The following is a 12,683-nucleotide window of genomic DNA, read 5'->3' on the forward strand; positions in this document are numbered from 1 at the left end:
TGGGGTGGGGGGGGGGGGGTGGTTTTAATGTCTCCACACTCTTCCCTCAGAATAATCTGAAATGTTAATCACAGACTGATTTAACAGTCTGACAGACTGCGACCTGAATGCTCCTTCCGTGGCCAAAACCATCTTTAATCCACCCATTAGGAGGGTTGGTCCTATATGGCTACAGGGGTTTATGGTCTGCCACAACTCATACAATGAGGGAAGAGGATAGTCGCCCCCACTGGGCGAAATTATCCTGGTAGATGTCAGCCCAGAATTCAGAGCTGGAGCGTTAGTCTGCATGCACCAGGAAACTGGAGTGGGGCGTGAACCCTCCATCTTCTGACTCAGAGGCAGGAATGGTATCACGGAGTTAAAGGCTCGGTATGCCATCGTGGATAAGAGAGGATCAGTATAGGCAAAAGAATGTGGGGGCCAGAGAAGGCCAGGACTATTTTATGCCATGGATACTGGGGTGATTCCCATGAAGGACTCAGATGGTGGTCTGACTTGAGAATGCTTTATAAACCATGTCTATCTGTATCCCTGAAATGGAATCACCAACTATCTCAGTCCCTGGATTGTGGTATATAAGGTTTAGTATATAATGTATGTGCTGGGCACTATCAAATACTTAAATACGAACCTTTCCACATGCTAATATCTGATTTTAAGGTTATGGCAATGACTCCATACAACATACAAACCACAAGATTTCAACTGTTTACCTAGCTGATAGTTCAGCTGGAGGAGTGGTAAGGCTGGGGGTGCGGGGAGAGGCAGAAAGGATTAAGGAAGCAATGGGTGATAGTTGAAGCATTGACTCAAAACAATAGCCACCTCATCCGCTGCTTGTTACTGGGTGCTAGCACATACAGTATATGCTATGTGACGATTAACGTGCACAATCTTTATAAAATGAAAACTCTAGTCTCCAACCTTTTTAATATACTGGACAGCCCCCCTCTTAAATTTGACACTCTGCTCCCAAACCTAATACATTCTCATCATTTGGCATGTGCAGGTTTCAAAGTGGAGTTATCTCTTGAGAGCCGCATGATGCAGTCACACTGCTGCTTGATTGGAGTCCCTTAGCAGATTGTCTCAGTTTAAATTGAGAGAGTCCGCAAAATCAGTAGGGACGATGGAAATGGCCATTCTACCCTCCTCCATTTTGGTTGATCTTCACATAACTGCACTCTTGTTACACACTGACAAAGCACCTCTTCCACCTCTTCAGGAATATGTAGAAATCTCCTTTCCTACATTGTAGAAACCCCAGTTACAGTACTCACTTCTTTGACCTTCCTTCCCTGTTAACTCATCCCAGAGAGTAGCTTTTCTGAATGAACAGAGGGAGAATCCTTTGTGGACTGTCTGCCCAGATTACCTATCCCTGATGTATGAGAGCTGTCCTCCTACCTACCACCGCCCCACCCCCATTCCAACATACATTTACAGCACAGAATTAGGCCATTTGGCCCAACAGTTCCGTGCAGATGTTTATGCTCAACATGACACTCTTCCCACCTCTCCATCTAACCCTATCAGCACATCCTTCTCCCAAATATGTTTATCTAGCTTTCACCTTAAATGTATCTCCTGCTATTCACCTCAACCACTCCCTGTGGTAGCGAGTTCCACATTCTCCCCACTCTCTGGGTAAATAAGTTTCTCCTGAATTCCCCATTGCAGTTATTAGCAATTCTTATTTTATGGCTGCTAGTTTTGATCTCCCCGCAAGTGGAAACATAGTCTTTACAGGTACCTAACGAACCCCCTTTCATAATTTTAAAGACCTTTATTGGGGTCACCCCTCAGTCTTCTCTTTTCTAGAGAAAATAGCCCCAGTCTGTTCATTGCATAGAGATGGTTAATAAACCCCTCTGTCCTCATATCATCCTTGTGAAAAGCAATGAATGTATCTATTTTTATATGACATGGCTCTGCCCTTTTACTCCCTATGTTCCCCACTGCTGCTCCCAACCCTGAATCAACTTGGATCTATTCCCTTCATAATTCTGAAAACTTCAGTCAGTTGCAGAAGTTGTCTCCTCCTTTCCAAAGAGAGCAAGCACTGCTTGGCAGCTGGTGCTCTTTTGCCCTCAGGGATGGTAATGTCCTTTTGAGCAGCACACACACAGCTGAATGCTGCCTGCAATACTTTAACAGCCTCACTGTACTTACCACATTGTGCCAGTACAAATCAGCACCTTGTTTGCCTGTTCTCCTCTCCTTCATTCAGCGTCAACCAGCAGCAGGCAGTACATATGGCATAAGTGATAATGACGCAGTTAGCAAGGATCTCTCTACTGCAAGTAAAGGGCTGCTCTCAGTGTGTGTGAAAATATCACTCTGAAATGTCTTCATCCTGTGTCAGAGGTTAGACAGAAACATTTCCTGAAACTAGTTGTAGCATCAGCCTGTGGAGACCAGGATGGCCTGAAATTCGATTTCCCCAGTGTATGCTGAGCAAGCTGATCTCACCTGGGGGCAGTTGGCCTCAGCATCTCCTGGGCTGACCAGGGAGGTAGGGAAGAAATAGTTTGCCACTGATGTCAGTGCCTGGACAGGAAATAGGATGGATTGGGCCAGCTGTGATGCCCTCCATAGTTGAATGCCAAAGTCCTGCCATCACCCATTGAACTGCATTTTTTTGGGTTTCAGTACTGGGTGGTAAGAGAGAGAAAAAAAAAAATGAATTAATGCCAGGTAAACAAATGATCTGAGTGTCCTGTGTGTTAAACAGATGTGTTGGAGTCTGGTGTTTACCATCACCTTGATTTTTGCACTAACAAAAGGGTTGTTCCTTTTTTTTCCCCTTCCTTCCCTATCTTTTCCTTCCTTCCTATCTTTTATGTTCCTTCCTTTCTTTCCATTCTGTACAAGATCCTGTACAGTTCCCCCCACCAGCGAGCATTCGGCTTCCCGCTTCTGGAGCACACCCACGCCAGGGCCACCTCATCCTCCCACAGCCTTTTCCGCAGCTTCCCACCCAGAGACCCATCTCTTTCAGTAATGACAAGCTTCCTACTAACACGCTGGGAACCGCAGGTGCAGCATCATTACCATCCCACTCACATCCTGTGTTTTGCTTCTCGCGAAAGCTGGTGCTTCGAAGCGCTGTTTCTCATCCCATCTGCCTTTTGCATGTTCAGCTTTGAAGGGAAGACTTTCATCATCAGGATCTCTTTCATTCCTGACCGCTCAGTGGTTAAGAGGGTGGGTAATTTGGAGCAGAAATGTCCCATATTCAGAAGTTGCCCCCCCCACCCCCTACCCCCTTTTTGCTGAGTTAGATAATTGTAGATAGAATGGCAGTAGGGTCTCCACAATTGACCTCAGAGCTCCTGGGTTAGGCAAGAGAAGGTCAGTCAGCTCCTGAGTGCTGATCTGTTATCCCTGCTGGAAAGCGCAGTTGTCTTGAGATGCCCTCCATAGTTGAATAACCTGACTAAGCATGCTGCCTAGGCGCCACTCCCGAAGACCCGCCACTTGGGTGAGGTATCGGAGGGTGACCCAATGAGCAAGTTCCCAGCGCTTTCAGGAGAGGAGAAAACCAGTCAACTCAAAACTTCCTGCCACCCCCACCCCTCGCAAAAAAAAAAGACGTTTGCTTTGCCTCTTTCTCTCCATTTTAACTTTTTTTTTTCCATGCACTGTACAGTCGTACAGCAGTCGAGAGAGAGTGTGGAAGGCTTTGGCAGGCCTCTAATGGCCCTCCATTTTAAAAAAAAAAGCTGGCTCTCTTGCCCCCCCACCGAGCGACTTGGATTTGAGTTCTCTGTTCAGAGAGATCCCAAAACAACCTTGTTATCCAGCGTGTTAAAGTCCCTGGTGATTTCCCTTCAAGAGTCCTGCTGGTGAGAGTTCTATCCCAGTGCCTGTTTGCTCACTACCATTTGTTTAATCACTGGTCCTTATCCATGAGGCAGCTGACAAGCCTGAGTCACCATGCATGTGGCCCAGGTTCAGTTACTCACTGACTGTGAAATCTTCATTCATAAACTTGCACACTTTCAGCTGCACCTTTTAACTGCACTGAAACAGTATTGTGAGTAGTGTCGCACAAGGCACAGCTCACAACCACGTCATGTATTAAAATCATAGTGTTTATTGACACTGCATGTTTTAGGATTGGAATTAGCTGGAGGATGAACGCCTCACATGTTCATGTGACTTGTCCGCTATTTTTAAAGCAATGCCTCTGTTAAAATAGTTCACAGTGGAACATCATCTGCATTAGGATTATAGTGAATATCAGCAAGAGTAATCTTTAATTTCTAGACACTCCACAGGGATAGTAGGTTAGAAAATTTCACTCAGGATTTTATTAAGTGGGAATAATGAGTTAATGTGAGTGTTTGGTGTTCAAAGCAGTTTATTTTTGATTATTATTTTAGTAAGGACTGTATCAAGCGGCTGTAATTGGATGATTTAAAACTTCCAAACACTTTTCCATTTGTCCCTGAGAAATGGTCGCCCCATGGGGATTGAAGTTGGGGTTGTTTGTGGCACTTCCACAATGGTGCTTCGGTTTAGCTGTGATTAGCTGAGCCGCATCGATCAGCACCCCCTACAGATCTGATCCTGCGTCTGGGCTGAGTTACCTGACCTCTGCAGGAGCAGCAGCAGCAATCTGCCTCGGTGACCCCAGGTCAGCGAGGGGATAAATCTGCCAGGTTTCCTACCCTTATTAGTGCTTATTGCTTCCTGCTGGTGAGGACAGAACAGAACAGGCCCCTGCCACCAGACTCTAGGGTCTCGTGAAGAACAGCAACTTGTACAAGTTGAATTGAAGCCTACTCCTCCAGGTAGATATAGGGGGGTGGGGGGGGGGGGGGGGTGGAATTAAACTTGTGTCTTTACTCGCTGGTTCATCTCTGGGGGTATGTCCAAGCCTTTCAAATATAGTATTAGAGATTGAGAGAAACTCGCCACCAGTCCGATACTATTTACTGAAACTACCGGTGACTTCATTACTCGTGTTTTTATGTTTAATTTATTGTTATTGTAGGCCTGCTAGAACACTGTGTTGCCACCAAGTGGCACTAGAGGCTGCAAGTGAGCTGGGCAAGTGTTGGTGCCAGCAGAGCCAGTGTGATACTGCAGTAACCATAATCTCCGTTTCTTCTTGCCTCCGATTTCTTCCCTCCTCTGCTGCTCGCTGCCACCTGGTTATGTGGGCGCTGGCCACCCCACAGTTGCTCAGCCTAGTTGAATTCCTCATGCGTGTTTGGACAAGCAGTTCAGCCCTGAAGGAATCACAGCCAAGACTGATCCTGCTTTCAATTAATGTTGTTCACACCCGACCAAGCACTGGCCTGCACAGGCACAAGTGTAGATGCATAGGCACAAGCACACAGACACACACAGTTCAGCTGGGTAAGTAGATCAGGAGCAGTCCCCCTGGCTAGTGTCCCCATTTTGGCTGAAAGGCCCTGGGACCAACTGCAGCAACCTCCCAACTCTGCTTCTGCAGGGGGCACACTGTATTAAGGTAACTGGAAAAGAACCAGAGGGGGAGATGAGAATTTTTTTACACAACAAATTGTTGTGATCTGGACTGCACTGCCTGAAACGGCAGTAGAAGCAGATTCAATTATCATTTCCAAGAAGAGGGTTGGATCAATCCCTGAAAAGGAGAAGTTTACAGGACTGTGGGGTAAAGAGCAGGGGCGGGGGAGGGGGACTAATTGGGTAGCTCTTTCAAACACCCGTCACAGACATGATGGGCCAGATGGCCGCTTCTGTGATGTGTGATTCTATATTGGGTCTGCCATGCAGATGACTATCACACTGGTGAGGTGTCCCTTGTGTATTCTGTCAGTGTTTTCGGTATCAGCAGATGGGTACATAAAAGGAGCATGTGGGTTATCGAAATGTAAACAGGATCTTCAATAGTGGGTGAGCAATAGAATTATAGCTCAGTGTGTATGTCATAACCCACAGGTCATAAAATCCTGAGCTACAGCTTAAACCAGTACTGGAATTTTTCACTAAGGTGGTTGGAAAATATGGCCTGGTTTCTCTGATAACTTCGACCTCCAGTGGCTCCTTAGCTTTCTGAAACAGGAGGGTCCCAGGATGAGCCTTACAATCTGTTTTGGGTTAGCAGATCTCAACTGGGGTGTTACAGTTAGCCTCAGTGCTCTGTGAGGGTGGCAGGGGAGATCAGACTGAGTTCCTGCTCCTGGTCACTGTCTGTGGACATCAGGCAAGATTCCTGTCTGTCTGTCTGTGGGGAGGTGGAGGGGAGGGAGCAGAGAGGAGATCAAATGGGGGCGCTGCCTAAGAGTGGGTGCGGGCTGTCATTTCACACTGGAATAGCCCACTGTAGAGGAAGAATGGTCACCTTGTGGGGCCAACCAAGAATCAGTGCCCAATGGGAGAAAGTGGGTGTGGAATTAATGTGGGTGGGGTCAGGCAAATACTTCAACAGTGGGTTAGCTGTCAGCAGTGTGGTGTATATAACTCATGAAGTATTTTTGAAGTGTAGTCACTGTTCTAAAGTAGAAAACTGTGGCAGCCAATTTACAGACAGTAAGTATCCAAAAACTGCAATGTGATGATGACTGGTTAATCTGTTTTAGTGATGTTGAGTGAGGGATAAATATTAGCCAGGACACTGGGGAGAACTCTCTTTGCTGCTCTTCATATAGTGCCACAGAATATTTTACATCTGCCTTCAAGGCCATAAGGACCTCACTTTAAGATCTGATCTGAAAGACTGCTCCAACAGTGCAGTATTCCCTCATTACAGCACTGGCAGTGTCTGTCTGGATAATGCCCCTGGAGTGGGACTTGAACCCACAACTTTCTGACTTTGAGGCGAGAGTACAACCCTCTGAGCCACAGCTGACAGTGTGAGGCTTGAGAAGAGGCTTTTTCCTCCCTCACCGCTCACAGGAGCAAAGTGCTATTGAGGCTGGCGGGTTTATTAAACTCCTGATGTTTGGAACTGATGTGCCTTTAGTGGCACCGATGGATCAGGCGTCTCTGGCCGATAATCTGAAACTGGCCAACCAGAGGGAACAGCCTGGGATGAGGTTAGATCACAAGTTCTGGTGACAGTATCCATCATACCAGGAGCAATGCTAGGTTGAACTCCTAATGTCAGTATCATAATGCTAGGCAGAGGCCGAGAGAGAGAGAGTTGATGGCCAAGGGCCTTAAACTTCAGTTGACCTTCCACCTACAGAACGATGACACCAAACTGGGGGCTATACATAACTGAGGAGAACTGCAACAAAATACAAGATGACTCTAATAAACCTAAAGAATTGGTGTGTAAATGCCAAATTAATTTAAGTGTGAGGCGGTGCATTTTAGTATGAAGCATAACAGGCCACATTCTCCTTTGGAAAATAAGAGTCTGAATGGGGTAGAGGAGCAAAGGGATCTGGAGGTAGAGATTCACAAACCCTTAAAAGTAACAGCACATGTTAAGAAGGTGATCAAAAAAGCAAATAGCACAGGTGCATTTCAGAGGGATAGAATTGAAAAGCAGGGAAGTTACCTTTTAAATTTGTGTAGCATCTTGGTTAGACTGCAATTAAGGGTATTGTGCACATTTCTAGTATTTATATTATTAAAGGTATAAAGGTACAACAAAAATTTACAAAGAGGGCACCAGACTTGAGCAGTTATACTTATCAGGATAGGCTGCATCGGCTGGGCTCTTCTGCAGAAAAGGGAAGACTGAGGAGTGATTTGATCGAGATCTTTAAGATTATGAACTGGTTCGTTCAGGTAGATGTAGAGAAGATGTTTCCGTTTGTTGGAGAGTCCCAAACTAGGGATCATAAATATTACATAGTTACTACTAAATCCAATCAGGAATTCAGGAGAAACTACTTTACCCAGAGAGTAGTGAGAATGTTGAACTCTCTACCACAGGGAGTGGTTGAGGTGAATGGTGTCGATACATTTAAGTTGGATCAACAATGAGGGAGAAAGGAATAGAAGGTTAATGTTGGGGTGAGATGAAGAGGGGTGGGAGGAGGCTCGTATGGAGCATAAACACCAGCACGGAGCAGGAGGGCCAAATGGTCTGTATGTGCTGTAAATCTATTGATCAGGCAGTTCAATGTGTGTAGCTGTTTGGTTGCAGAGGTCTGACTGTTTCAGTGTGTCAATGTGTTTAAACTGCTTTACCATTCATCGTGCACCATTATTCATCTTTGTTAGGAGGGAGGGGGAAACGGTACTTTCAGTCTAAGCATTTACCTGTAATGTCTTCCATGTTCTTACTTTCTCAGTCTGTAGCTAACAGCTGCCATTGAAAGCTGTACAGAACACCAGCCAGGCTTAACTAGCCTGCATATAGTCATACCACTGCACAATAAGACACCCAATGCCCCTGTGAAGCGACCCAGCTTAGCAGTGAATCACCAAATCAACATATGAGACAACTAGGGGATGGCCATTAAGTGTGGTGTTACCAGCAGTGGTCCGAATACAGGAACAAGAGGAGTCCATTCAGTTAGATTATATCTGATCTGTATCCTAACTCCATCTACCTGCGCTGGTTCTGTTATCCCTTAATAGCCTTGCCTGTCAAAAAGCTGTCAATCTCAGTTTTGACATTTTCAATTGACCCCAGCCTCAACTGCTTTTTGGGGAGAGTTCCAGATTTTCACACCCCTTTTTTGGGAAGAAATGTTTCCTGACATTACCCCTGAATGGCCTAATTTTAAGGTTATTCCCCCTTGTTCTGGGCTCCCCCACAGAGGAAATAGTTTCTCTGTATCTACTCTATCAAATCCTGTAATTGTCTTAAGTCGATTAGATCACCATTTAATCCTCTGTACCCGAGGGAGTACAACCTATGCAAACTGTCCTCGTAATTTAACCCTTTGAGCTTGTTATCATTCTGGTTAATCTGTGCTGCACACTCTCCAAGGCCAGTATATCTTTCCTGAGGAGCAGTGCCCAGAACTGAATACGATTAATCCAGGTGGAGTCTAACCAGAGCTTTAGAATGTGGGGAACAGCAAGAAGGATCCTTTCAGCCACAGCCTTCTCAACACAGAACAGCAGGCCTTGAAATAAGGATGTGGAAGACCAAAGAGGATATAATTGGAAAGTACCTGCTGGAGAGTTAGCATCTCTTTTGAAAAGATCCCGTCAATGGGACATGACTGGTTACATCTTGAATGATCTCCTCTTGCCCTTTTTTTTTCAGCATCCAACGGTCCTTCTGCCTTAGAGAAAAAAGAAAGCAGCAAGGACGGGACAAATGTGGAAAAAGAGAAGAGCGGGGAAATAATATGCATAGATGACTGACCCCATCTCTCCTTTCCCTGCCCTCAACGCTGGTTATGTTTATATTTTATGTTTTGAGAGAGGAAACACAGACTAAAGATATTCTTAGAGTGTGTTTAATGCCCCAGAAGGAGAGAGTGTATGGGAAGAGGGTTCATTCCTTGCAAAGATGGTTAAATGATGTGTTAGCCACTCGTCTAACTCCCGCCACTCACCCCCAAACTCTTGGAGACAGCATGGTTAGGATTCGAAACACTGGTGGGAACGGTCACTGTGTTGATGTGCTTTGGTGATCTTGTCTCACAATAGTTTTAGAAATGGCTGTGGAGTCATTTTCGTCCATGACTGATTCCTCTCATTCCTCCCCATGTCCCCGCCCAATCCTGACTCCCTCTCATACCGCTGCACTGCAAACCATTGTGAAGTAAGATCAGTCAGAATCTAAACAAGACAACCTGCTCATTCGTGGATTAACTGTCAGGTGTGGTACCGAGCTAGGCAAACCAGAATAAATCCTTGTGCTGAGTTAGCCTATCTCAGACCATGAGACCACAGTGGTAAGGGAGTTACAAATTGGCCTTGGGAATTCTGAGTGGGGGTGGGAAGCAGCCAGCTCTGCTGGAAAATTGTGTGTTGCAGGCTGTTCGACCACAGAGGCATCACGCCCCAGCCTCAAACTTGTCCAATAAAGACAAGTTCGGGCTCTGATGTGATGCAGCCTGGGCCCGTATAACCCACTGCTCCTCATTGGGACGACTCATGCATAATTAGCTGCAGTAACAAGAGGGTGGCTGTGGAACTGTAACCCAGTGAAGTGCCAGCGTGTGTGGAACAGAGAAAAATGGGAGGTGGGGAGAGTGGATTCTGTGTAGTGCAGCCTCATCTGGTGATGTACTAGGCTCTGTATGTTGGATGGGGGTGCAGGAATAGAGGGAAGGTGTAAAATCTTGCAACAGTTGTGGGATGCTGCAGCTTTGAAAGGCATTCCACTTCTGAAACTTATGTGGTAACACCACACTAGCAGTAACACAACCCTGTTCTCCTCCCGATTGAAGGAACTGCATTTCATAATTATTTGATTTGAGTCCACACCTAGCTCCAGCAGATTGGTGTGGCATTTAAAAATATTCTTGTGCCTCTTCAACTTGATGAATCTCTAGGGCTGCCGTTGTAGTATCAGGGCATCCATTTTGGAAGTAAGGCACCAAACAGCTTGGCTATCCCAATGTACAGTTGTCTGTCAACATGGTAAATTATTTTTGTTTCTCTGAAATAAATCGTAGTCTTGAGTTGTTTGAAGGTGGTGTAGGTCTGGTCACTGGAAAATGCTAACAGTTGGCTGAGCCTTGAGCTTCATTTGCAGCCTAGTGTTCTTTTTAAATTACAAGCTTTTTTTAATGTTCGGATGGTCTAAACCCAGAAAAATTGGAATTTAGAATGGAGAGTACTTGGGAACGCACAGAATCGTCAGTTACCAGTGTGAAAGTGGGGAAAATAAATTAATATTTTCCAGAATGGATTTTCATTGGATTGAACCTGAGTTGGCACAGTGTTGACCAGTATTTTCTCTTTCACTTGCTGTCTGACTTGCTGTGCTTTTAATCAGCATTTATTTAATGTTTATATTTAAAAGGGGTCAGTTAAGCATTGGAATTTTAAGTTCCCTAATTTTCTACAATTTCTGCAGCCTCTCCTTGTAACCTGCCTTTTGCTATAAATTCTGAGGCCTTGACTGCAGGGAGCAGAGGCTGGTGGGGTAGGTGATGCTGCTGTGAACTCCTCTGTGCCTGGGAATATGGGGTAATGAGGACTGAGAGGAAGGAATGCACAGCTCTGAGGGAACCATCCCGTTTTTCCTATGTTCCCTGTGCTGGTCAAGTGTAACGGCAGGAAGAATCCATGCTAGCACATCAAGAAGTGCATCCCAGTGTTTTATAAAGACAATGCTTCATGCTTTTCCCTTCCCTTTGCCAACACCCCCACTGCCCCCTGCAATTACACCTTTGGCCTCAGTGACCCTAGGATGGGTGGGGAGGGGGAGGCGGGGTGTGAATTGGTCAGTGTTCCTACTCAGTGTCAGGCTGTGGGAGCAAAGACTGGTCACCTTTTCTCCCCCTTTTGCTCTGTGGCCCCCCTCCCCGTGATGCTGCCACACTGTTGAATAGCTTCCCAGCACTCCGTCCTAAGCTCGTGCTTCATGCCAGGTAGTGGGCCGGCCATGGAACTGTACGTGGGGGTGGTGAGGGGGATATAAAACAGTGGGGATAGGAAAAGAAGTTTAGTCCAGCAGTGGTGGGGGGAGGGTGAACTGATGTGCCATATGCTTTGTACACGTGTCTCCTGCCCAGTGAGCCCAGGACTTCCTGACTGCGAGCTGGGATGCCGGTGCTATCCTGCGTTCTGCCTCCATCAACCAGTTCAGTACCAGTGTGGCGGGCAGGCATGGGGGCAAAAACCGCTTTTAAAAGGAAACAAAATGTATACTTTAAATTATGTCTGCATAATAATCTGTTTCAGCTGACATCTATTATTACTTAATATCCTTTGTTTTAAAAGAATATTTTGAAGAATGTTTTTTCATTAAAGTTTTTTTTGTTACACATTTGAAATTGCTGCACTTGTGCTTTGTTCCTGAATCGCTGTTAGCCATGTGGTGCCCCTGCAGTGTTGAATTGAGGGGGTATATCCTTTAATTCGCCCTCACGCAATCAGTTTTGCAAGGTACTGGTAAATTCTCCACCGTTACTCACCATGGAAGAAAGAACTTACCTCTCTGAACCTCAGAATGTCCCAAACACTTGGCAGTCACTGTTTGGCTGCTGTGTTTCTTACATCAAGTTTGCAAACAGTAAGGTCCCACTCCGAGACCTGAGCACATAATCCAGACCGGCACTTCCAGTACTGAGGGTGTCTGAGCTGCCGTCTTTTAGATGAGATGTTAAACTAAGGGACCCATCTGCCCTCTTGGGCAGATGTAAAAGATCTCACGACCTCTATCCCTAAGAGCAGGGGTACTCTCCCTGGTGTCCTAGGCCAATGTCTCTTCCTCAACCAACAGATTATCTTGTCGTTAACATATCACTTTGTGGGAGCTTGCTGTGCACAAATTGACTGCTGTGTTTCCTACATTACAACAGTAACAAGTACTTCATTGGTTGTAAGGCGTTTAAGGGCAGTCTGGGTCATGAAAGGTGCAGTAGAAACAAAGGTGCTTCCGTTGTGGCTGGTGGGAGAGGGGTTTTGGTGGGCCAGCAGTATTCACAGCAGAATGTTGTACAGACGCGAGCAGCTTTTTCACTTTTCTCAGAATTCGGTGCAAGAAGTGAACACCACTTCCTGTTTTTCTCTCAAGTGCTTTTTTTTTTGAAGGAACCTGAGAGATAGTGGCTCGTACCTGGGTGTTAACCATTCAGTCCCTCTGTGCTGTG

General features: G+C 45.8%; 1 protein-coding gene across 2 annotated transcripts in view; it reads left to right on the forward strand.

Moving 5' to 3' along the window:
• LOC137357311 (chromodomain-helicase-DNA-binding protein 3-like) overlaps positions 1–11,842 on the forward strand; it is a 96,850-nt gene extending 85,008 nt beyond the window's left edge. For both annotated transcript variants that reach the window (XM_068023551.1, XM_068023553.1), the window contains one exon: positions 9,176–11,842. In XM_068023551.1, coding sequence (XP_067879652.1) covers positions 9,176–9,276 — 101 coding nt within the window. In that variant the 3' untranslated portion in view covers positions 9,277–11,842. The remainder of the gene's footprint in view (positions 1–9,175) is intronic.
• Positions 11,843–12,683: the final 841 nt, after the last annotated feature.

This window comes from Heterodontus francisci, chromosome 48 (assembly GCF_036365525.1).
Source record: "Heterodontus francisci isolate sHetFra1 chromosome 48, sHetFra1.hap1, whole genome shotgun sequence".
Classification (NCBI taxonomy): domain Eukaryota; kingdom Metazoa; phylum Chordata; class Chondrichthyes; order Heterodontiformes; family Heterodontidae; genus Heterodontus; species Heterodontus francisci.